Below are 26147 nucleotides of genomic sequence, written 5' to 3'. Positions count from 1 at the left end.
GATGCGGAAAAGTTCAAGGGGTTTTACTTTGGTTGTTATAAAACTGACTTCTTGATCATCCTTGCCATGCTCACCATCTCCTACTCAACAGAGATGGAGACATCTTACCAAGTTAGGGCACTTCTCTGGGATCTAGTCAAACTAAGCACTAAAACAAAGTCCTCACTACAACTGACAGAAACTGTGGATGATATGTATATGATTCACACCACAGTAAATGTTCAGACTCTTGACATTTTTTGAGAGTTTTTTTTTTCTTTGCACTTAGACAAGCCACAACCTTCCAATTAAAAAGCACTTCACTACAGACTACTAATCAGCTTTAGGTGTGAGCCTCAGCTCAAAACCAACCATCTTTGTGTTCGCTATTTGCTCATATACAGAACTCAAAGATCTAGTTTGCATTTGTGCTAGAAATACTTAAATGCCAGTTAAATTCTACAGTCCATAGCCATAGCAGAGATTGGAACTCAAGAAGCATCGTTTCAGGACACTGCACTGCTTTCATTAAGGCAGAAAACGGTTACTGAAGAAAAAGATACTAAGGTACAAAGATGAATAAAGTTATAGAACTTTTTCTTCTGAAATATAAATAAGACTCTAAATATTCATAGTATAAAAGCAACATACTAAAGAGTATTATAACTCTCCATACTGAAAACTACAATTACATAAAAGAACACAAACAAAAAATCCATTGCTGACAAAAAACCACTCTAATACAATGAAAACAAGTGGGCAACTTCAAATCTCAAAATAAAAATCATTAGAAGATATTATTATTTTGACCAAATAAATTAGACACAGTCATTTCCCAAACCGTCACTGAACAATGTTTAGTGTTTGTGTTTCTTGATCTTGAGCAATTTTAATAAACTGAGGAAACTGACAAGGAAAAAGATCATTACCCAGAATGGAAATGATGCTGGAAGGCAGGCTCCAATGGGAATGAAACCAGTAAGACACAAGACTAACATTCTAACAAGCTTGCCTGCTTTGCAGCAAAAATTGTGTTTTATGCAAGGCCTCCAGCGCAACACCTTTTACTCTGGAAGGAAAAAAACAAAAAAGAAAACAACTTCAAAAGGAACAAGAATAAGAAGTGAAATAGGAACTACCATGTTACACCTAATAGATGCTCTCACTTTTTAAGGCAATCAATCAGAACAGGGTCTGTCCATGTGCTCCCAAGACAACGGGAGTTTTCTTCAGAGCAAGTATTTGTAGCTGTGCACATAAAGACTTTATGTAAGATAAGCAGTTAACTACTGTAAATAAAATTTGTAAAGAAAACAGCTCACATGAACTAATAATACAGCTGAATGATGGAAAAAGTACCTCTGACAGGTGATGAGTCCCAGTACAGAAGAACTCCCAGACCTAGGAGATGATAAGCCCCTAATAACCAGAGCTGTAATCAAAGATGGAGGATAGAGTAGGAGAGATGGTATTTACAGTTTTACAACACAGAATAGCTCAAAGGTACTGTTAATTTGAAAATCCTACCTCTTTTGGTATTCCAACTAGTCTCTTAATAACCAAAACTTAACCAGATATTGAAAATGTATAACCTTGTAAAAAGTTAAATGATACATAACTGAGTGTATTTTAAAAAAACTGTGAATCTTTAACAGTTAAATACATGCATTTAAGAGCCACCTGAACAATTACTCTGAAGAGAAAAATGTTAAAGGTTCAGATTCTTACCAATCAGAAAGAATAAATGCTAAAAGGACAAACTGGAAACAAAAGGCATTAAAAATACATTGCTCTTTGTACATGTAAATTAAGTTAAACATTTCACACAATCTGTTGAAAGGAAATATGCTGAGTGAACATACCCCTTTTATAATACTTGTTTTACTGAATGTAAAATAATTAAGCAAAACATAGACAATGAACAAAACCAAGTAAAATAATTAACAAGGTGCTGGTTTTCCTTTGTATTTTTCCTCCAAATTAGAGACTAATACTGATAAACCTGCTCTTCCCCTCCTTAACTGTTCCAAGATTTCAGATTAAGGGGTGATGTTTTACGCTATTAGTTCAATTTTGCCTTATTTCTCAACAACAAAATATGAAGTTGGTATAAAAAAAATAAGTAACTGCAGGATCGCAGTTCTTCAATAGAAATTTCAGAAATGTTAATTAAAGTTTTAACACTTTTTCTTATATTTAAAAAAATTAGATTTATAAATTATTTCTATGTAGATGGGACAGTTAAAGTGCTCTGGAGGCATTCAATTTTAAAAATATAACACCAGGAGAAAACACTTAAGATTTCCTCCTTCTAGCTGAATTTTGTTTTCAGTGTTCTTACAGCATGAAACCAAAGGTTGTAGGTGCACCATCAAGTGTTTCTACAATATGCTCGCAACCTATAATTCAATACTAAGGATTACACTTTACAATGTGCTATTATTTAGCAGGGTGCTCTCCCTATTTTTTATAATAGATACCACTTAAAATCAGAACATATTCCCATCATCATCCAGTCTTACTCCCCTCCTTAATGCTATTTTCCACTCATGGGAGAATATCAGAAGAGAAACAAAGGGAAATGAGGCTTCAAGTTCAGTCACGTTTTTATCTACTAGTTTTTGGTAGTATGTCCTTAACAACGGGGTACATGAAGATGTGTTATCCCCATGTGACTGCTCTCTGTGGGAAGAGACCTTGACTGGACATAATTATTCTAGTGAACCAGCATTTTATTCTACCTTACTACTGGCATTCGAAGCTCAGTTTTTCTGATGTAATTAGCTACATCACCACTATCAGCTCTTGCTGGCAGACTTTCCAGATATTCCTGTGCTGTAAAGGATCTTTTTCTGCATGCACCTCCCAAATTCGAGCAACTCCTGCCATTTGGAAAGAAAGACTGCAATCTCAGTTTTGTTCTCAGTGCTACACAGATGAAAGTTCAATAAATCACACACAAACCTACTCAACAGCAGCTATCTTTAGCAAAAGACAAGCAATAACTAAATACATCTATAGGAGAGGATGACCATATTCTCAAAGCACAGATTGAGACAGAAACTGGTAGATCATGCCATTTGAAACTACTAAGGCATACTTTACTGTCACATAAGTTTATTCTAGTTCATCCTTGTGAAATTTTCTGGTTTTCTTCACTGCAATAGCAACAGGCTTCCTTCAACATCTACTTTTAGTGCTTCCTTTAATTCTAATGGAAGGCCCATTTCCTAAATAAACAGAATTAGTTTGCAACTCTGTCATCTTGTCCTGTTCATAAATACAGTACATTTGAGGAAAGACAAAAATTAAGAGGAAGTAACAGTTACTAAAAATGCAAAGATATAGAAAAGCTTTAGCATTCTTTCTTATTTAAATATCCTAGTGGCAACACATTTAGAGACAAAGAATATTTGAATGTTAGGTGAGAAACTGCTAAAGATCTCTGAATCTAACTTGCAAAACAAACTCAAGCTGCATCAATGCAGTATGCTGATCAAACCTACTTTAGGTTATCTGCAGTCCAGAACTGCCACAGTATTAAAAACAACGAACTAGCAGGAAAAAAAAAAAAAAAAACAAACACACCAAAAAAACCCACCTGAAAACAAGTTCACGCAACTATTACTACAATTTTAGAGACAAATTTTAAGCTATCTGAAAAGTCACAAAGATAGTTTTCCAGGACCACCACTCTGCATCACACTGTTTGTGTGAACACTTAGTTACAATAGATTATATATCAGAAAGACATAATTCCCTAAGGAACACACTATGGATGCTACCACCAACAATGGACATTACTAGGGATTTAGTGAATCTACCACTAATTTGATGATTAAGCTGACAGTAGGGCTTTCCGTAGCTAATTGATACAAAATCCTAGAATTAAGCTCTAACTGTATTTACCAGGGAAACCACTGCAAGGAAAAGTGCAGATACTGGCCAAGCTGACATAAGCAAGGTATAAGTAAGCCACTTGACATACACAGTAGCACACATTTGAGAAGCACAAAATACATTTTAAAAAATTATTTGTTCTGCACTAAAAAATCAGGAGAAGTTTATAAAAATAGCACCACCCTTCAGCAGAAGAAATGTATTCACATACATAGTTCGGTTTTCCCTTTTTAATTGCAGCATGTTTTACAATATCTGCATTATTTATCCACACTTGAAATATTTATATATATTATCATTCTGAAAACTTATTTATTCCACATTTTCCTATTAATTCATCTGGCGACAGCCAAATTTATCTAATTCGAGTGTTATCAAAGATGAACTTGTTTAATTAAGTCTAGAAAAAATGGAGACCAAACATTACCATAATCTGAATAAGGGAGATCTCTATTTTGGAAAATAACAACCTATATATAGATGTGATGTGAAACATAAGACTGGAAGCTCTATTCTTCATTGCCAAAATAATTCAAAGACACAAACTGATTTATAAGAAGCTGCACATCTGAGTTTAGGAGAAAAATTTAATACAATAAAATATAACCTATAGTTTTAAATAAGCTTTGCACAATTTATCAGATGCAGAACGCCAGAACAATTTCATTTGCCAGTCTGAAGCAGTGCATTTCACCCTATCATGACTTCAGAAGGGAACTTGCATGGACTCAAGTTCATTGCTTAATGTTTTTCTGTACACTTCACATCTACAGTAACACCCTTAGGCACACAGATTGCATCCACAACCCTGTAACAGTTTGTTTCCATACGTTATCAGAAAAATAGCTTTGAGTAGCACCTTACCTCCTTTTTTCAACTTAAGCACAGCACTTGGTGTATACACAGTTACACCACCTTGCCTAGTGGACAAGCAAAGTTAGTCATTTTCCTGTTTATGTGGGTCAGCAATAGGGAAGAGGAAAACATGAAAAATAGGAAAATGTGAATCTAAAACCACAAAATGTGCTAACAAGGGCTTGAACAAGGAGTAACCAAAATAACATCAACTCATATTTTGGAATTAATTAGATATAAAATTTCCACTTAGGGTAAGCTTTTATAAGCAGTAAAAATATGGAAAAAGAACTGAAGCAACAACCAGCCAAAGCTCTTCCCTGTCTTTGCCAATAGGGCATTACAACTTCTGCAGACACAGGTATTTTCCGTAACTACGTTACCTAGTTTTCCAAGCTTTTGGCATTTTAAGCATGAATTTCTACTTTCTTATAGAGATTCTGACAGTAGGCTCATGAGTTTTAATTTTAATGGCCATTTCAATCACAAGTATAACAGAAGGGAGAAGCCTGGTACTTCATGCATTTGTAACTGTCCACTCTTGAAGACCAAAATGTTAGCTTTATGAACAAACACAGAAGCTGAGACAATGAAAAATGGGTAATGTTTTGTCACCCAAGAACAAAATGGTTCAGTTGTAACTAGAGTCACACAAGCATTAGGTGGGTGGCATTTCTGTTGATATTTATGTGCCATAATACACTACACTATGCAATTAATATGCTTTATAACAATACTGAATCATACAGAAAATTGCAGAAACACATCCAGAAGACAGTACAAAGTATGTATTGATAACACCAATTTTCTAGGGAAGGAAGTATTTGTAGTGAAAGACACCTAGCATAAGTAGACATTGTGAAGTAATTTTGTATTTTAAGCTTGAATTTTTACACCTTCCTGGCTTTTAGTTTTTAATTTAATTTCTGAATTTTCACACATTTCCTGTTAACATTCAAACTCCTTTTTATCAGTAAGTAATGTATTTAAAACTGTTCCTTTTGCTCCCGCTATTTTGGATTTGATATACCTATACTTCTAACGTTTAGGTGTCTTACCAGTTTCTAGAGCTGAAATGCATTACTTTTCAACTGCAAAATACTCATGTGTCAGCCTTGTCAACAGCCCTGCTTTGAGTACTCAAGTGCAAACTTCAGGTGGGACTCACAATGTTTAAATTGATATACAACAGTACTACAGCACAACCGACTCATTCATCCTTAAGACTTAACAGGATTTTTAAAAAATGTGACTCCAACCTTCCTGATACTCCAGTAATCCCATCTGAGAACTTAGTAAATTCTTCACTTTACCTTCTAGAGACACCGAGAAAACCAACTGGTAGTTGATTTTGACCATGACCTAAAGGGACTGACATAGAAGGCCACTGTAGGAACTAGCAGAGCTACAGCTTCCCCAGGATCTGATTCTTCTGGAATGCCAAAGCTCTAAAAAGGACACAATCATTTTTAGTTTTATCTAAGTTCTCCTAGTTTCCAAGCAAAACACCCGATTTTCACACAGGGTACAGTCAACTACAAAAATGATTGACTTTGTATTGGTTTACACTTCATCCTAACAAAAGTAAACCAAACTAGTGTTAGGAACATAAAGGATAACTCACAAAAAGCCTGGAGTGTCACTTTTTCCAGTGTAGGTGTATAGTATGTATGAGGAGAATCTCAAAAAGATATTTCAAAGGATTTTGAAAAGCTTTTCATTGCTGGTGACACATTTTTCCCTGAAATAAGCCACTTCCTTTCTAAAACCCACACTGTACCTCAGTGTCAAGATTCAGTAACTTCTCAAAGTCTGTGTATATATTTTTCTTACCCAAAACACGGAAGTCTTACATTCTCATTTACTTTCCATGATTTAAGATATATCATGTCAGATTCAAACATTTCCATTGAGAAAAGAACATATCTTCTTTATCAGACTGAATGCATGCCATATCTGAGTACAATTATGTACAGTGGATCCTCATCACTGTAGCAGGCATCTGAGAACTGTCAAGTTACAGGAAAGTTAGCACAGTTAAGTGAACTTGGGTACAAAAATTTCCTTTTGAGTTACCTATTTATAAATAATGTATTTTCAAATGAGCAAAAATCAAAGCATCAGAGCCTAGTATGATAAATGGAAGTAAAACCGGAGGGACTCTAAAGCTAATGGAAATATATTGTACATCGCCATTAAACTTCAGAATGTTTGCTCCTCCAGGATTTCTTTGGAATTAGGCCTACAAATAAAACCCATAAGTATCAGTTTGTTTGTTTGTTTTTTCATTTAAGACTCCCAACTTCACTTGTCCATAAACTGTAAAGCGGAAGTGATAGAAGTTATCTGTTAAAGCACAATAATCTGCATTCTGACACTTTGCACTAGGAAGCAACCACTATCAGTATCCATCTGCAGCATAAATAGACAGAAGACAAATAAGTATTTCTCCATGGAAAGAGAAACACCCACCATTCTGAACCAAAACCTAACCCTGCTGCATTCAACTGAGTTAAAAGTAAAAGCTAATTACATCGTCACATTGTGGTGATGTTTGCATGATTTTTTTCTTTTTTATTTGCTACTGGTGTGAAACAAAAATGAAAGAAGATACTTATACAAGAAAAGCAAGAAAAAGAATTTCAGAAAATGAAAAGAAACATTAACAAAATGCAAGCTAAGCACCTCTCAATTTTATTTGTGCCTTTTCTTCTAGAAATTGCCCACACTGTTTTAAGTTACATAAAAAACCTGAATACATGCAGTTTTAATAAAAATATAAATCAAAAATACATGCCAGTGAAAAAATACCTGCTTCTCTATTAACATCTATTAACTGCTTCCCTATTAACAAAGTAGTAAAGCCCAATATCTAGAAAACTAGACTCAGGTGTGAGATTGTGCTCTATTCCTAGATTATCTGGCATATCATGAGTAAGGCTTTTCAGCTTTCTGTGCCTTACTTTCAATTCTGACTCTTCAGTATGAAGTTTGTTTCTTATTAAATATTTATAAAAACAGCCTTCTAAAAGCCGTTTGCAGTGCTATTCCTGAGAAATTACCATAAAACAAAATAGCCAGTGCCACCACAAAGACAGCTCAACTCTAGATTCCTTGCTACCCCAACAACAATAAAACTAAACATGCTCAGTTCACAGTAGTTTTTATTTCCTGCAACAACTGCACATTTACAGACATCTGACCTCCTTCTTGCTCAAGCATCACTAAAATCAAAAATCTCAGTGTCATAAAGTGGTTAACAATTCCGTTAATGGTGCCTGAAATGGAATAGAACCTTGCTCAGTCACCAGTATCTGTTTGTTCTGCAACACTAACACAGGCAAAAAGAAATGAAATTGTAGTTTAGCCAGAAAAAAAACAAGCAGAAATGAAACGAAAATGCAGAGAATGCAGATCTTTTTGACTAAGAGGGTACCATTTTTACATAAATATTTTTTAGAAATGTGAATTTTAAGAAAGGTTTTTCAGAGAACCCATAAATATCAGCTACATATCATGAAACAAAAATCTTTGCTTATCTTGACCATAGTGAGAGCAAACTTACTACAACCGTGTGTTTCAAATTACAATCTCTCAATATCACTAATCATACCAAAGTAAAGGACAACTGAGAAATGCTACATCTGTCAAGAACATATGCTACCAGATAAAAAAGAGAAGTCTATATTAAGACTTCATTCCTTCATGTTATGGACAAAAATATTCAAAACAGCCAATCAAAATATTAAAATAATGTCCATCTTCATCAAGCTATTGCTTCCAAACATTGACAAGATCACAGAATCACAGAATATGCTGAGTTAGAAGGGACCCACAGGGTTCATCAAGTCCAACCCTTAGCCCTGAACAGGACCATCTCCAACAGTCACATCACGCACCCGAGAGCATTGTCCAAATGCTTCTTGAATTCTGTCAGGCTTGGAGCTGTGACCACTTCCCTGGGGAAGTACCCAACCACCCTCTGGGTGAAGAACATTTTTCTAGCATCCAACCTAAACCTCCCCTGACATAACTTCAGGCCATTCCCTCGGGTCACCACAGAGAAGAGATCAGTGCCTCTCCCTCCTCTTCCCCTCATGAGGAACTTGTAGACTGCAATGAGGTCTCCCCTCAGTCTCTTCTTCTCCAGGCTGAACAGACCGAGTGACCTCAGCTGCTCCTCACATGGCTTCCCCTCAAGGCCCTTCACCATCTTCACTGCCCTCCTTTGGACACTCTCTAAGAGCTGAATATCTTTCATATATTGTGGTGCCCAAAACTGCACACAGTATTCAAGGTGAGGCCGCACCAGTGCAGAGCAGAGCAGGACAATCCCCTCCCTCAACTGGCTCATGATGCTTTGCCTGATGCCCCCCAGGACATGGTTGGCCCTCCTGGCTGCCAGGGCACTGCTGACTCATATTCAACCTGACACAGACCAGGACCCCCAGGCCTCTTTTTGTGGCACTGCTTTCCAGCATCTCATTCCCCAGTCTGTACGTACATCCAGGGTTACCCCATCCCAGGGACAGAATACGTCACTTCCCCATCCTGAACTTCATATGGTTGGTGATTGCCCAGTCTTCTAATTTGTGGAGGTCTCTGCAAAGCCTCCCTGCCTTCCAGGGAGTCAACAGCTCCTCCTAGTTTTGTATCAACTGCAAATTTACTTAGTATTCCTTCCAGTCCTGCGTCCAATTCATTTATGAATTTATCAAAGAGCACAGGATCCAAGATGGAGCCCTGTGGAACCCCACTAGTGACAGGTTGCCAGTCTGATGTAACCCCATTCACTGTTACCTTGTGTGCTCGACCTATGAGCCAATTGCTCACCCACCACACGATGTGTTTATCCAGCCGTGTGCTGGCCATTTTGTCCAGAGGGATCCTGTGAGAGACAGTTTCAAAAGCTTTACTGACTGCCTTGTCTTTCAGGTGTTTATCAATACCTCTGAAAGTAACCTTCTCCATAATTTTACCAGGCAGTGAAGTGAGACTGACAGGCTTATAGTTTTCAGCACTTCTTGAAAATCCAGACAATGTTTGTCAGCTTCCAGTCAGCTGGGACCTCACTGATGATGAGTAAATACTTCACAAGCAACTCTTCTCTAAAATCTCCATATTCTCATTATAAAAAGACTAAAATAATTTTCGCTACATTTTCATAAGTCTAATTCTTAAGAGATTGTTCAAGGGTTCTCTTATCTCTGCAGACTACAACCATTTTACAGGTTCTAGTCATCTTCTGGTCATATTATTACCAGAAACTTGTAGGGCAATGGGTTATTTTCTAAAGGAATCCTACCAACAATAAGCATCCAAATCAATTATTTGACCAAAAAACTACTGACACACCTCAGAAATCACTGACAATTGTTTCTAATGGACCATTTTTAAGCATGCAACATAACGAATCCACAAACCAGATAAAGAACCCTTCCATGATGACACTGACACTAGAAACCCATGAACCATTTCATACAGATTGTTCATCTCAACAATCACCTAAAATCACAAAGAGTAATTAGCTTTTACTTTTTGGTAAAATTATATACTTAAACAATCTACATAAAGGAGCAACTGGCTGTATAATATAGCAATAATAGAACAGACCCATTCCCAATGAACTGCATTGAGATATCAATTTGGGAAGAAAAGAGAATGCCTCAATAAATAAATAAATGAATAAATAAATAAATAAAACACCATTGGCTTTGATTTTTGTTTCACCACATTGTTTTCTAGTGCAAAATAAACATACCAGTTTCACACAAAAAAAAAAGCTTCTCTTACTTCGTCAGAGAAAATCCACAGTCAAAATGGATTAAAACCACACACAGAAGTATATAATGACAGAAGTATATAATGACATTTCCTTATCATCTAATTAGTAGTCTGGACACAGTGAATTGAACATCAAATCTACTTAAGAGTTTATCAGCTGTCTACACTTCACAGAAACAAAAAAACCCATGTAAGTTATCCATAAAAATTCAACTCAATTTCCAAAACCCCCTCCCCCCCAAAAAACAGAGAAGCATCCCCTGTCAGCACTTTAGGAAGTTTGCTTTTACTGCATGAATTACAATGCAATGAAATGTTTGCATGAAATATTGATTCATAATCAATATTTGATACAAAAACATTTTAAACATTAGAGAAGTTGATGTAAATAATTATGCATATAACCCTAAACTACTACTACCATTACTTGTATAATGGAATTGTAATAAACTATATACCCTTCAAAATGACAAGCTGTATCTTCATACAAATCTTTTGTACAGCTATTCATTCTCGCAGTAGCAGTAGTTACTGTTTAACTTTTTGCATAAGTGCAGATTTTCAGAAATTGCTGACTACTGAAAAATGTTATTTGAATGACATAAGATGAAATAGGGCAAAACACAAGATTGCAAAGACTACCTCACTGCACCAACTAGTCTCTAAGAAATAAGATTTTGAAATATAATTGTGCAATAGTTCCAGAAACTTAAGCAGCTTGCTGCATCTGAAACTTAAGATCTTGAGAACTGACCAAACAGATTTTGCCTTACTTTCTCCACAGGAATCTTCCATGCATCTTCCATGCCCATTCAGTCACAACTCTATTTCTATCAGGTAAGTTAATAAGAAATTGTAATTAAATCAGTCCTTTAGGAATATGCATTTTATTTACATACATAAAGCCACATCAGTTTTGTATTAAAAATATTTAGCAACCACTCAAAAATTATGCACAAAACAAATTTAACGCACAAAACGCCTTAGGAATATTCAGTCTGAATACCAGAAGTACTATGTCTATGTAGTTTAGTATTATCTTTTTCTCTTCATATGCAAACACAGACAGGTATCTTGCAATGTTAATATGTGAATTCCAAAACAACTAACACAATTAACTCATATTAAGCAAAGATACACGGTAGCTGCAAAACAAGGAGGGGAAAATTACATATATATATATATCAAGAAAATAAGCTCACTGTGTCAAGCATTAAAAAGGTAGATTTAGTTAACAAGAATTCTAACATTCATCAGGCACAAATCCTTCAGTGCAAAGGCCAAACACAGCCTTGTTATACAAAAATGTCACATACTATAATATCATGCAGTATTCTAAGACAATTAAACCTGTCCCTGATAGCATAAACGTGGTTCTCAGTAAAGAAATTAAGGAATAATTAGGGAAATTAATAAAATACCTGTTTCATTTAAAAAGCAAATACAGTGACATAATACCTTTTGTTTAGAAAAACAAAATGATAAAACTGTCCAAGAATGAAAATAAATAATTTCTGCTACAAGTTATTTGGAATTCACGTTTATCCACCACTTAGGCACCTTCTGCAGTGTTCAGCCTGTAGGTTTGTACTAATTCAAGGCTCACTTCAGGATTCAGGATTGCAAACTAAAGAAAAATCCCTCCCCTACCGCTTATACACTGAATAGCATGTATGGCTCTTTCATGACCACTAACACTACAGTCAAATGCAAATGAAAAAGTAATTATATATGAAAATCTAGGTACCTAACAAGATCCAAAGTTGTTTACTAAGGTAGCAAACCCACAGTAAGATCTGTGATAAGCATATAATGTTTTAGCCACCTGTTGAAACTTTAATCTGCATGAAAACTATGGCAAAACCAGCTCCAAGTACTACACATTGCCCCCACTACTTGTACATACTCTCCAATGGGATCCATACAACATACATTTAGTTGTTCAGATCAGGCTCTAAAATTACTGAAATGCTAAGAAGTTTTATGCAAATAAGGGCAGCCAGAGGAATGAGAGAACATATCAAAACCAAAGAGAAGCTAGACAAGAATAAGAAAATATTTAGATGGAAAAGTGAAGCAATGAAAATTTAAAAACCCCACATGTATTAGAAATCTCTACCAACATTAATTAGGGCCTCAAGAATACTTGGAACATAAGAAAGCAAAACCACCTAAAAACATACCAGGCATGAGAATGCCAAACTTTGCACTAATGTTCTATGTTTAAAAATCGGAATTTCTATTCTAGAAAACACACAATCTGAACTTTATAAATTCTCCAGATAGGACCTTTTGCCTCAGTAGGAGTAAGAGACTTGGATTTTCAAGCAGGGGAAAGTTAACCTTTGGACTAACTACAGAGAAACAGACCACCGAAAAGCATTTCATATTCTTCACACAGAAGTATTTGCTATTATGACTAATTAATAAAACTTCCAGTATTACTATCAACCAGGCTTCTATAGAAAGTCTTCAGAGGAAATCAATTATGCTCCTGCTAAAGAACTTATCACTGTACAACGGATTGTATTTTTTAATCCTCTAAGGCACTCAAAATAGGTTAGGATACAGACGGCTAGATTAACACATCAACTGGAACATAAACACTACAGCACTGTCATTATATAAAACTTTTATTAATAAGGGTAAGAAACATTCATTTCATTCATGAGGTCAAAGGTCACACTGCTCCTAAATGACAATTTCATCAACTAAACAAACAAGCGAAATATACAAACCATTAAATTTGTACCTGAGAGAACTGGAACATGTTTTATTTTTATTTAGAAACAGAACTGTAGTGCAACCTGAAGTCAAGAATAAACCTAAAGTTTTTGTCTTCTTTTTGATGTAATATGCTCAACAAAAATTAGATTAAAATTAGATGAAAGTTGTATCTACTGTTTCATACTAGCTGCCAAGTTTAGCATGAATATCTTATGGCAGTACATGAACAAACATATTTTTGTAGTTGCAGCAGTATCTTTATTGAACTTATTGCTGTTTAGAATTTAAAATAGTGACAATGACATTGGAAATATATTAGAAGTCATAATGTGTACTAAGAAGCAAGTTAAAACATATATACAGTTGCTAATTTGACCAACAGGGCACCAGAAAACATCCAGAATGTTCTGATTTGGATCTTTCACCTGAAGATTCAAAGCAACAGTAATGGGTGCAAACAGTAGAAGAGAATGTATTTCCATTTCTAAAGGAAGTTTTCTTCAAAACAGACAAGAGGCAGACACAAATAGCACTTATGCTTTGCCTGATTTTTTTTTCCATTGAGCAAAGACTCTCATGCTACAGTTGAAAGAACTGCTACTCCAATACTCCTCCAAAAGACTTGAGAATAAACCATAGAATCCTAGGGAAAATTATCATGAAATAAATGCAGCATGTATTTATATACCTATAAAATTGCTGTTTTAACATTCTGAATATCATATTTGACAGCTGATTGGAGGGGGAGTACAACAATTTTCACTGCTTGCTCCCCTACAAATTTGGTCCTATCAAAAACTATACATGTCCTACCACAACCAGAACTGTCAAAACCTGAGGTCATTGAGGCTTTTAAAAACTTTCTGTTGTAATAGTGTCATCAGTATAAATATAGAAAGAGAATAATGACAGTGACTGGAAACATCAATTACAAGACTGACAGTTTAATAACATACCTTTATCAGAAAATCTAACCTTAAGAATATTTAATAAAACACTTGTAATATAAACTGAGGTTCCTGCTCCCCAAACTATACACCATATAGCAAAAGTAAATTACTTTACAAAATAATAATTCAGTGTTCTTCCCAATGAACTGTATCTTCAACACCTAGAGATATTTCAAGAAGTCTAATGGTGTTCACAGAATTTTGTACATGCAATATCTATATACTAAAGTTCAAGGCTTTGCGAAAGTTAAAAATGTTAAACTGCCAGTGAAAATTACGCAAAAATTAAGACATTCAGTGCAACAGTTTAAAAGTTCACATACAAATTTGCTACCAATCAGTAAGAACTGTAATATGTCAATTTAAAAAATAAAAAAAAAATCAATTCTGCATTATAAATACGTCTTATATGATTTTTCTTTAATATAACGCGATATAAACAGTGAGACTTGGGGTTTCCTTATTACTGTCTTGTAAAAGCTTTTTTTTGGTTAGCTTTTACAATATCATCAGGAGATGCTGATTTGAAATCAAATGGTGTTATGGCTACTATGGGACCAGTTTCCTTGGGTTTTACATCTTGTACCTGTCTACTGTATAGGAAAGTTTTATGTACACCAACTGTGTGACGCTTATATCCTTTTGGAGGATAACGGAGGCACAAGGTTAAAGCAAAAGCTGAAGGTCTTGCACACAGCGCCTTCATCCATGAAAGGGACAAATCCTGCCTCTTAAGACCATGCCCTTTTTTGTTTTTCCTGTTTATTTTGGTAAAACCAGAACATCTTCCTTGTTTTTCTTTTACAAGTTTAGTTTCAGGGCTTAAGATACTTGACTGTCCTACCACATTTTGTTCTGTAGATACATCTTCACTTTTTACAAGGACACTCAAATCAATGCTGGTTCCTTGGGAAGGCCTGAATTCCGTTACATTGTGCACAGGCAAGTCCATCCTTTGCTGAGTTTTATCTATTTCAATAGTCTCTGCTATTAAATCCGAGAGTGATAAATTCTCAACCTCCTTTACTGGAGAAACTTTAGAGAGGGCTAGAGAAGACAAAGATCCTGTCAGCTCTGGCATCCCAACTGAAATTTGGGGTTGACTTACTAGTTGTAATAATGACGAGGTTCCCAATTTCCTATCAGTGAGGCTTGCTGTTGACTGGGTGTACAGATCAGCCAAAGAGTAACAGTGGCTAGTACTGCTTTCCTGGTGCTCCTGAAGTAAGTCAGCCAATGAGGTACTTCCAGGTCTTAACACTGGCAAAGCAGCCATGTCTGAAGAGGGGCTTTCTTGTTTTCTACTTTGCACAAGCGAAGAAAAACTTTCGAGAAGTTCATTCTTTTTATTTACAGTATGACTGACTCCATTATCAAGACCCAATTTTCCTAAAGCACTTGTTAAACATGGAGGACTGTAAAAATTTGCATTACTACTACAATCAGAAGTATTTGGGAAAACAAGAGGAATGTTGTCTTCAGGACTTAGAGAATCACAAACCACATTCTCCATCAGCAAGGATTTCAAGTCCTGTGTTTCCTTGCATTTCGAGGGGTTACTTCCTATGCTAAAGTAAACACTGTCAGGAACCGGACTTACTGCATTAGCACTTTCTGGTAGTTGCTTCTCTGCCTGTTTATTCACAAGTTCACAAAGTGATCCTTTACACAAATCATCACTGAATGAAGACGACAGAACAAGTGAAGAGGATTTCAACCCTTTCCTTTCACATGAAGGTATATTGCATTTTTCAGCATTATGGAGTACTTTGTCATTTGTAATATTCTTTAAAGAATAAACAGCTGAGCCACTTTTGGCTGTCAAGTTTCCAAACCCAGGTTTGTTGGTGTTGCCAGCAAAATTTTCTACTGCACAAGAGTAACTGTCTGCATCAACACACATTTCTGGACAACAATGTAAGTCTCCTTACCTTACAATAGCCAATAATTTTCAGATGGAAGTGCAATCACAACGAAATATCCAATTTTTTTAAAGTTGACAGCAGCAACAAAAAAAAAAATCAAGAAACATGAAAAGGCATTTAATTACTAAGTGTTATCCAAAGGTAAGGAATGCTCTACAAGTAAATTACATGTATCTACTAAAATATCTAAGAAACTTTAAGCAAAGAATGCCAGTAAAGATTGCAAAGATTTAAGCACAAATCACAATAAGAAAAGTTACTGTATAGACACTACTAAAATAGGGAGGTATTGGGGATGGGAGATGTCAGTTCACCTAACAAATAATGGAAGTACATAAAATTTAAAGATGCTGTCCATCTTAAAGGATACGCATTAATTCAGTCATCATATATTATAAATCAGAAATCTATCATGAACTGCAGCTGTTTGCAGTTTGCATTTAAACTGACACTAAGGTGTTATTTTGACTTCCAGCTCAAGAAAAGCTACTGTTTCCTTTATATGTTTTAGAATGCAGATATAGTAAGTTGACATTCTTTAATTTTCTAAGAAATTAATGTTGCAATAATAAGCATCTTCAGTTTGTAAAGCCAAAATTAGACTGTAGATAGAAATTAAATCACCTTGAATGTAAACAATTAAATATAAGTATACCTTTTGTACTCTTTGCTAAATTCACAGCATCCTTATTCTTGGTCTTCACATTTTGCTTACTGCCTTGTGAAAGCAAAAGATCCAAAGCCTTCTGTACATCAAATTTACTATCCAGTACTGCTTGCACCATTGCTTGTTCTGGTATGGACTCTGCCAAAATTTCTCTCATTTGATCAAGGCATGAATTAAGACGGGCTGAAAGAAACATAATACTGTTATAAGCTGCACAAAAATGCTTCTCAGATGGCCTAACCACTAGCACCACACCTCTAATAAGAAAATAGAAGAGAAATTTATTATAGTAAGTTAAAACCTTTAGAAATAAATTTCAATCTCACTTACTGCCCTGATAAACTTTGTTTCCACACCCTGCAAAATATCTGACCTATTTCAGACATTGCTATAAGGAACATATCACTGACTACTATTTATTAATTTAGAAAGTCTCAATATTGAAATATTTTGATGTTGTAAAATAACTACCTTAACTGCAGAGAAGAAATACAAATAATCACCTTAAAATTATCCAAATTAATTTAGTAAGTCAACATGGAACCCCACTGAAGAGCATATTTTAAGCATTTACAGATGCTACAATTAACAGTTGAAGTAAAACAGCCTTTTTGAGGTCCCCGGGCCTTAACAACTGAAAACTCTGGATCAACATGCCAGGTTTCAAACCACCTGCAATCTTTGTCTTTTCTAAAAGGCAAAGATTTTTGGCTGATAAAATCCATTTTCTTTGGAGCGTATTTTTGCAACTAGCCTTGACTAAGATACTTGCTGTACAACAAAAGACTGAAAATTCACCAGTCTGCCATTCACTGGAAGTAGGGTGCTGATCAGCCACACAAACATAAAAGAATAGAAGAAAATCTTCCTGAATATCCCAGTTTCTGCCAGTTCAGGTTTTAGAAAACAGGAACTGAAGAACAGGAAGACAACTACATATTTTTTATTTGAACACCTCCTGAAAGATTTTTAAAAAACTTTGCTACAGGAATTCAACACCACAGAATTCCAACCTCCTCATGGTTACTTAAATTAGCACCTTCTACCTGTAATTCAAATAGCAAGTCAATGTTGCCCACGCATTTGCCATGCCAAACAAGTACGGGCAGAGCCCTACACAATGCTTGGTTGCCATTTTACTACCTTACATTCAAAAGGACAATCTTTGCAGCCACATTGACTGCATCAATAACTATTAATGGCCAGCACTGCACATTGTCTCAAACATAACAAGTCTTCTGAGACCACTGCTGTTTTCACAGTAAAAATGGTTATTTTGAGGTTTCTTTTCCTCCTCTTTTTAGTCTGGAATGTTAGTTTCCTTCTTGTTCCAGTACCAGTTCTTGACCGATTAAGTCTGCCAAAAGCACTGTGAAAAGCTAGAGGACCATATGGTCTAGATCACCTGTACCATTGCACTGGCTCGTTCTTTCAAATTGCCCTCTACAGCATTATTTCCTGCTATAAAAACAGGATACTCCCTAATGCACCATATTTAACCATATCTAAGCATTAGCATAACTTCTACCAACGTAACTGACGTGGAATCAAAACTGTTTCTGTTCTACCTGTTGCTCTGAATTTTCTGCAACTTAAGTACCAAATTTCAACGCACTTTACCTGAGCTTATCAACATTTTAAAAATAACCCTGATTATTTCCAAAACATTAAAAACTATATTATCTATTAATACTTACAAAGAGACTTGTCAATCTTTTTCACAAAGCAAGTAATTAAGCAATCAGGCAGCAAGTTTAAAAAACGAAATCAAGTATTTTTTCCCTCACCACTTAGCTCAGAACTTAGCTTGTAATGTGGAATTCATGGCTGCAAGACTGAATGGAAACAAAATTCAAAACAAAGTAAAAAAGATTGTAGAGAATATTGGCTACTGTTTCAAGGAAATGAGATACTTTGAAAACCCCTCTAATGCTGCTAATTGCTATACTTCAGAACACAAAACAAGCAAAAAATCATGCTACAAATACTCAGTATTCAAGAGTCAAGACCTGAGCAGTCAGTACAGCTGTTCTTATGTCTGAATTTCACATGAAATCTCACTATTTCTAGTAAAAAAGTAGGAACACGTTTCAGTGTATGCAACCAAGTTACAAGTAATTCACAAAAGGTAGTTAAAAATTTGAAGTCACCACTGAGGCTACGTTCATGGAAGGTGTTGTTCTACCACAAGGTTTCAAAACTGTGAGCAGCGTTGATCAAGAAACATTAATTTAAGACTATTCTAGTAAATCCTTAATTCATATATGAGATTATTCTGATAGTTATTTATTTTCTATAATTACCTCTATCAACTTCAGTCAACTGATGACCGGATGTAAAATAATCAGCAGTATCATCAGTACCTTCATAGCCATATTCTTCTTCTAAAGGCTCAGCAAATGTGGCTGGTTTGTCTCGTCTGGAGTAGATAAATTGAGCTGCTGCATTAGATAAAAAATGAAGTATATAAAAAAAAAAGTCAAATTTTTTTTCCTTTAAAAAGAAAACATATGTAAACGGAAAATAAGTTAGGAGACTGAATTGTTGCAGTGGTTTCAAGGGGGTGGTGGGACACTGCTGTATAATCGCTACTACCTGAGAACTACACAGAGCATACAACAGCTCATACTAGAATATAAATAAGTCATCATCACAGTGAAACTACAAACTGGCCAATATCCTTGTATTCATGTAATCCAACAATTCTGCAAAGTTCAGTATTGGAGCAAAAGAATATACTCGTGGTTTGAAAAACAGTATTTTTTATACAAATTACCATCTGTGGCCTAATGTCTTCAGAGCCTTACTCCAGAATTTTTTTTTACCTTAGTTTCAAGTAAAAAAAAAGTCATCATGAAATTCACGTTGCTTTTACAGTATGTCACTGTCAAACTACTAATAAGGCTTTCATAGAGTTGAACATATTCTTCCCTTCTTGGAATTTCATTAGAAATACAGTCCATGAGTTAAAATGTATAATCACACAAAACTTTAAACAAGTGTACAGTTTCACTCTGATTTAGCAACACATTAAGGCATATATAGATAAAACTCCTTGCTGAATAAGAGCCCCAGTCATTATACACTCTCAGAAATGTGCAAGGTATAATGTAAACAAATTGCCCTATGTTATGTAATATGCCCCCCAGCTCTGAAATACACACTGAAAGCAGAGGCATATCCTGAAGTTAAGTAGTATAGCCTTAGAAACTGTTTCCCAAATGCACACATACTGTTTCATATTCAGTCACCAAAACTGAAGCAACTATTAAAAGATCATTAGACAATCTAGATCAGATTATTTTATAAATGAATCTTACACACAAAGAGTTCTTAGGAAAATTACTGTGCACAGGCAGGAATTATTTTTGCAATTTATCAGTTACACATTTTCATCACAAAATAAACAAGGCTATTACTAATTCTTAGAGAATGACTGAAAAAAATCTAGCAATTAAACTCAGAAATTGAATGCAAGACAATCTGTTGGGGAATGTGACTACAAATACAAAAATTACACACCTAGATTCCCTTATCTAAAATCCACAGCATGAAAGAGGAACAGACTTTTAAAGACTTAATTATATCAAGTTCCTGTGACCAGAGGTCACACACTACATCACAGTCACAGTGGATTTAGATCCAGACTAGTTACCTGCAGTAGCACAGCTTCATATCAACACTGGCTGTACTATTTCCAGGGCCTACTCAGCTCTAGAAACACGGTCACCCAATCTGGGGAAACCTGAACTGATAACATGCCAGAGACCTGACTGGAGAACACAACCTAATGGTTCTACAGGGGGGTTAAATTCCTCTTGGCTGAGCTGCTTCATTACATCTTACCTGAGCACACAGCATCACTATTTTTAAACCTACTTTGCAACATTACAAATACTGGGAGGCTGGTTACCTCCACGTGACCTTGCATGAGAGGAGAAGCCACTGAGGATCAGCACTACATCCCACAATAAGACTCCTTGCCCCACATTTGCTCAAAGTTGTGTAAAAGACATCAACTACCAGGTGCAGAATCACAACTGTTAAGCCCACATAGATTATACTAACAATTTGAACAGATAGTAAACATTTCATGATTATCAACACATTCCCACAGACCAGATTTCTCCACTACCAGGTATATTCTGACCATCAAAGATAATGTAATATGCTTGTAAGAGTCATGATGTAGCCAGTTGTCTAATGTGACTTCCAAAGATACAATACTAACACTACATAACTGACTTTAACAGGACTGTGGCTACTACGCACTTTTCAAAAGCATCACTAGCTTTTAAATATTGTTTTAATCAATAAATATCGGAGCAGGAATCAATGGACAATACTTAAATGTAATTATATGAACTAACCTGTTGAAGGAGAAATGCAATAATCATCTTCTACAGATTGGCCATATACATCATCATCTTCAAAATCTATAAGGCAAAACCAGCAAGATTCATGTGTGCACAACTTGTAAATAATATTATAACTCCAAGTGTAGCTTTTGCACAAGGTTTTATGAAATTATGCATCTCCAGTATTTCAGAAGCGCAGTTAAGTTCTTCTTATTCACCTACGTAAGAATTTCTAAGTTACAACACTAGAATTTTGTTAGAATAATAAAATTTAATATTTAATACTCTATTCATTAGAAAAACTGAAAATTTTCAAGAGCTAGAATGCTTCACACCTCCTCCTTCAGCATTCCCTTTGGAAGACTGCCCTCCGACCAAATCCAACTTTCTACAGCTACACAAATCTTTACCCACAGCACTTCTCTTGATAATTCTGCTTCACCTCTCAGTCTTAAACACAGACAGTTCAATTACAATCTCTACTCCAAAAACTCAGGATCAGCATTTCTACTCACTTCCTATGTATTTCTCACCTTTCTTCTCACTTTATCCTCATGCCCATCCACCTTTCAAATGAGGTTCAGCAAGGGAAAAAAACCACTTCACAATTCCCTTTGAATATGCAAAATTTTTTCAAGCAAAAAGCAAGAATCTTACAGTTACTTAAACATAACCATATACTCTTCTCATTAAAAAAAAAGGCATCAAGAAGCACAAAGAGAAAGAAAGTTATGCCCCGTACCCCCAAAAAGTAATCCTAATATTATGTAAATCTTGAAAATAAATTTGTAATTTTCACCAATAATGAAATACACAAAAAAAGTAATAAACTATTGTTAAAGATCCTTTTGCATACATTTCGCAGTTTCACAAGTAATACATATTGTTTATTGTTTTAAAAGACTTACAGACCACAGCATACACTGACCATAAAAATAATTCTTTAAAAATGACAGAAATTACAGAGAACAGAGTAGAAGCCACTCAAGCATTCCAGCTGTATCACCAACATACTCACAGATATCACATTCAGTTATGACCACAATAACTCAAAAACAAGAGGAAAAAAATGGAACATGGTCAAATAAAGGCCACAAAATCTAGGGCCTCAGAAGTCTTCCTATGAAAGGAAACCAAAAAATACTGTAAATATTTACTTCAGAAATGAGATACTTAATTGGGCCAGATAAAGCATTACAAAATCATAAATGGCATAAAAAGAACATATGGCATTAAAATAAAGCAACAAAGACACGAAATCTACTTCATTTGGGCCATAAATGATTGTATGTGACTATAGAAGCAGTAAATAGTGCAAGGAAAGACCTGACACGTAACCCAACAGTAATGTTTCCAACAGCAATTGTAACTCAATGGCTACAGCAAATTACTGTCCATCTCAACAACCTCATTAAAAGATTCTAATAAGTGTGTGAACAATGAAATGAATTCTATGAGTTGGGCACTCAACTTCACAGATGCCACAGTCTGAGCTGAAATCAACATTTCAACCAATCTGTGATAAAAAAAAACTCTAAAGGATGAAAAATCAAGCAGTAAAATTCCCAATGCAACCCAAGAGTTTCCCTATATTAGCTAAATTTACATTAACAAAACCTGCAAGGTGGGACATACAGATGCCACAGCTCATATGAATTTACATGACTTGCACAGAAATTCCAAGATCACAGTGCAAAGCGGAATTTGTGCACCTCTAATACATACACACTGTGTGTCTGTTCACTCAACAGCAAAAGACTAGGAGCAGGCAAAAGCATTTCTAGTATTTTTTAAATAATCTGACAAAGCGAGGCAACAAAATTGCTGCTCTCTTAACAAAGGATTCTGTAAAATACCAGTATCAACTGGAAACGTGTCCATTTTTCCACAGCCCAAGTCAACAGCAAAAAAAACTTTGAGAAAAAAAGAAGTGTGATTAACAGTTTGCCTAAGTTAATGGGCAAGGGCACAAAGTAGTGCAAGTAAGAGCCAAGTTCTTACAGAACTCGTTCACTCCATGTAAGCTTAAGTATAGCAGGACAGGCGTCTGAAAAAGAAGTCGAGCCTTAAATGCGCAATTTCATCTTTAAGAATTACTTTTCTTCCGCAGGTAACAGCTGTTGCATCTTATCTCTTATTATGGCTGAACATCAGCAACAATTTGCTTGCATTAAGCCGTGAACACAACTTTTAAGTTTTACAAGACTAAAGGTGGGTGGGTTAAATTGTATTGAGGCTTATTTTCAAGTCACTGCCGCTCCTGAAAAACAGAGTCAACTTGGGCATCTCAAGGCAGCGCAGGGGGGACCCAGCTGTGGCTTGGCCGCGCTTTGCCCGTTTGGAAGCTCCCGGCAGGCCTGGGCACCGGGATGAGGCCCTGAATGTCAGTGGCAGCGCGGCCACGTGTGCCCGACCCTCCGCTCAGGCGGGAAGCGGGCCGGGAACGGGGCGGGGAGAGGCCTCGCACGGAGCCCCGTCCAACCCCCGCCGAGGGGAGGTGAGGGGGCGGCTTTTCCCCTCCCACCGCCCCTGACAGCCCCCCGGGCCCTCCCCTACCCCCGTGCCGGCCCTGCCACACCCTCCTGCCCGCGGCCACCGGGACGGGCGGCCTGGCCGGGAGTAGGGGCTTGGGCCGGGGGAAGGGAGCAAGGACGGACCGGCAGCTGGGGCGGCCCCGCAGCTCTGCCGCCAGCCTGCTCGCTATAACCGCTACCTTCGTCGTAGTTGTAGCCGCGGACGTTCCTGTGCCGCGACATGACGGCGGCGGCGGCCTCGCTGTCCCGCCCGCGGTGGCGCTGGCGCTGCGGGCCTAGGGCGCCATGTTGGTGTCCGGCGAGGCCGAGCGGAATCCCCCCTGCGCAGGCGCGCCGGGCACCTTTCCGCCAGCGTTCGCCACCGCGCATGCGTCTCTCGCGTGGTTCGGGCCCTTCCTCGGGCCGGCGGGGCGGGAGTGGGGAGCGGCTCGCGCTCCGCCCTCGCGCCGGGAGGATGCGCGCGGGGGGCGGTGAGGGAGGGAGCACGCGCTCCCGGGCAAAGGGTGGATTATCGTTCCTGGAGGAGTTAAAGTTACGGCTGGACGTGGCATTTAATGCTGTGGTCTAGTTTTCAAGGTGGAGAGCAGTCAAAATTTGGGCTCGATGAGCTCGGAGGTCTTTTCCAACCTAAATAAATGATGCAGTGATTCCTAAGGCTGCGGGTTACACTGTGCGTCGGGGTACACGTTAGGTTTATGGGCTAAAGACAAGTGCTCTCTAATGGCACAGCACAGTGCCGTGCAAAGACACTAGCCCTGAGCTCAGTAAGAGATTGCCAAGCTAGTCTGTCATTCTGCTTGTGTTACTTTCCCTCTGACTGCTACAGCTCTGCGAAGCTAGCCAGTATGTTTGGCTTCAGAAAGATGTGTGTACACAAAAACCCACTTGTTGGTCAGCACTGTGCTAAATTCTTTATCTCATCTGGACTTTCTGAAAGCTCTCGAGTACTTCACTGTGACTTTTCTCTTGAGTCCCCTTATTCTCATCTCTCTTCAGCCATGTTTTTCCCTAGACTGTTCTGCTTTCCAGTGCACGCTCCCAGTCACCATTGTCTCAGATTTACCAGCCCTGATCTCTGCTCATAGCCAGCCCACCCACTTACACGTGAAGCTGCCTTGCCAAAGGTCTCTGCAGCAGCCTCTGGCGCTGCTGTGCTCAGCCCATCGAAGGGCAGGCTCAGCCTGGGGTAGCCACCAGTGCTCCTCACCTGCCCACAGCAGGGAAGCACCCCATGCCACAGCCGACATGGAATGCTGGCATCCAGCCTCCCACCCACTACAAGCAGCATGAGGCTGCCTGCAGTTGGGTGCACCTCACCACCACATTGTTGTTCACACCTCTAACTCAACACAAGATAAATGGCCTTGCCAAAACTGATATCTTTCTGACAAGCATAGAATCATCAGGGCTGGAAGAGACCTTCAAAATCATCCAGTCCAACTGTCAACCCAGCACTACACTGTAACCACTAAACCATATCACCCAGATGCAGATGCCTCTTAAACACCTCCAGGGATGGTGACTCCACCACCTCCCTGGGCAACCTATTCCAATGCCTGACCACCCTAACTGCGAAAAAGTTTTTTCTAGTATCTAATCTGAATCTTCCATGTCTCAGCTTAAGGCCATTTCCTCTTGTTCGCTCACTGCACGCACAGTAGAAGAGACCAGCCTTTATATCACTACAAGCTCCTTTCAGGTAGTTGTGGAGAGTGGAGGTCCCCCCTGAACCTTCACTTCTTGAGAGTAAACAAACTCAGCTCCTTCAGCCATTCCTCATGAAATATGTTCTCTAGTCCTTTCATGAGCCTTCTTGCCCTTCGCTAGACACACTCCAACACCTGGATAACTACACCAAGAACTGATGACCAAGAACCCAAAATAAACTAATATACAATAGCAAGCAGCATTGCAAGATGTGCCAAGCTATATGCTAAAAGCAAGAGGTTGAAAATTCATCCCTATTAAGAAGGATGATTTCAAGCTTACTCAGCAGTCTCTGGCCTCTCCAAACAAACTAGTAACACAGAGTCCATCTGTGGTAGATATCTGTGTGGTGACTTAAGTGAATTACAGGGAAAAACTAGACATAATATGCCCATTTTCTATCAATGACAGGTTTGATTCAAGCCAGAAATGGGAAGTGTGCATGTGCACACATGTAAGGAAGTGTTTTTAAGCTTATTCAAAACAGTTGCATCATTAAAATCATGGGAGCATTCTGGATTGGCCTAAATTCACTAAGGGTATGCTCATTTAAATACACTCAAAATAATGTGTCTGTATTTGTGCACCACCATGGGAGCAGAGCTTTAAAGTCTTTGAAATTAACTACAAGGTTTTTTCAATTCTGGATCTGAATCATCTCTAATTGATCTGGCTTGTTGGTGACAAATAGCTATTACAATCCTTGACTGACTAGTGGCCTGGATTAAATAAACTGCTGTAGGTAAATGCAAGCTGTAGTA

At 37.3% G+C, this 26147-nt stretch overlaps 1 protein-coding gene across 2 annotated transcripts in view; it reads right to left on the bottom strand.

The window, feature by feature from the left end:
• Positions 1-24001, bottom strand: part of HBS1L (HBS1 like translational GTPase) — a 60109-nt gene extending 36108 nt beyond the window's left edge. Inside the window, exons 1-4 of one of the 2 annotated variants that reach the window (XM_032681406.1) lie at positions 23859-24001; positions 21158-21223; positions 19091-19228; positions 16776-16970 (exon numbers count right to left, since the gene is read on the bottom strand). In XM_032681406.1, the coding sequence (XP_032537297.1) occupies positions 16776-16970; positions 19091-19228; positions 21158-21223; positions 23859-23901 (442 nt within the window). In that variant the 5' untranslated portion in view covers positions 23902-24001. Of the gene's footprint in view, positions 1-16126; positions 16194-16775; positions 16971-19090; positions 19229-21157; positions 21224-23858 lie in introns of those variants that run through there. The other variant, XM_032681407.1, reaches the window with a different exon arrangement.
• Positions 24002-26147: the final 2146 nt, after the last annotated feature.

This window comes from Chiroxiphia lanceolata, chromosome 3 (genome assembly GCF_009829145.1).
Source record: "Chiroxiphia lanceolata isolate bChiLan1 chromosome 3, bChiLan1.pri, whole genome shotgun sequence".
In the NCBI taxonomy this organism is placed as follows: domain Eukaryota; kingdom Metazoa; phylum Chordata; class Aves; order Passeriformes; family Pipridae; genus Chiroxiphia; species Chiroxiphia lanceolata.
This window is presented reverse-complemented; position numbering and strand designations above follow the sequence as displayed.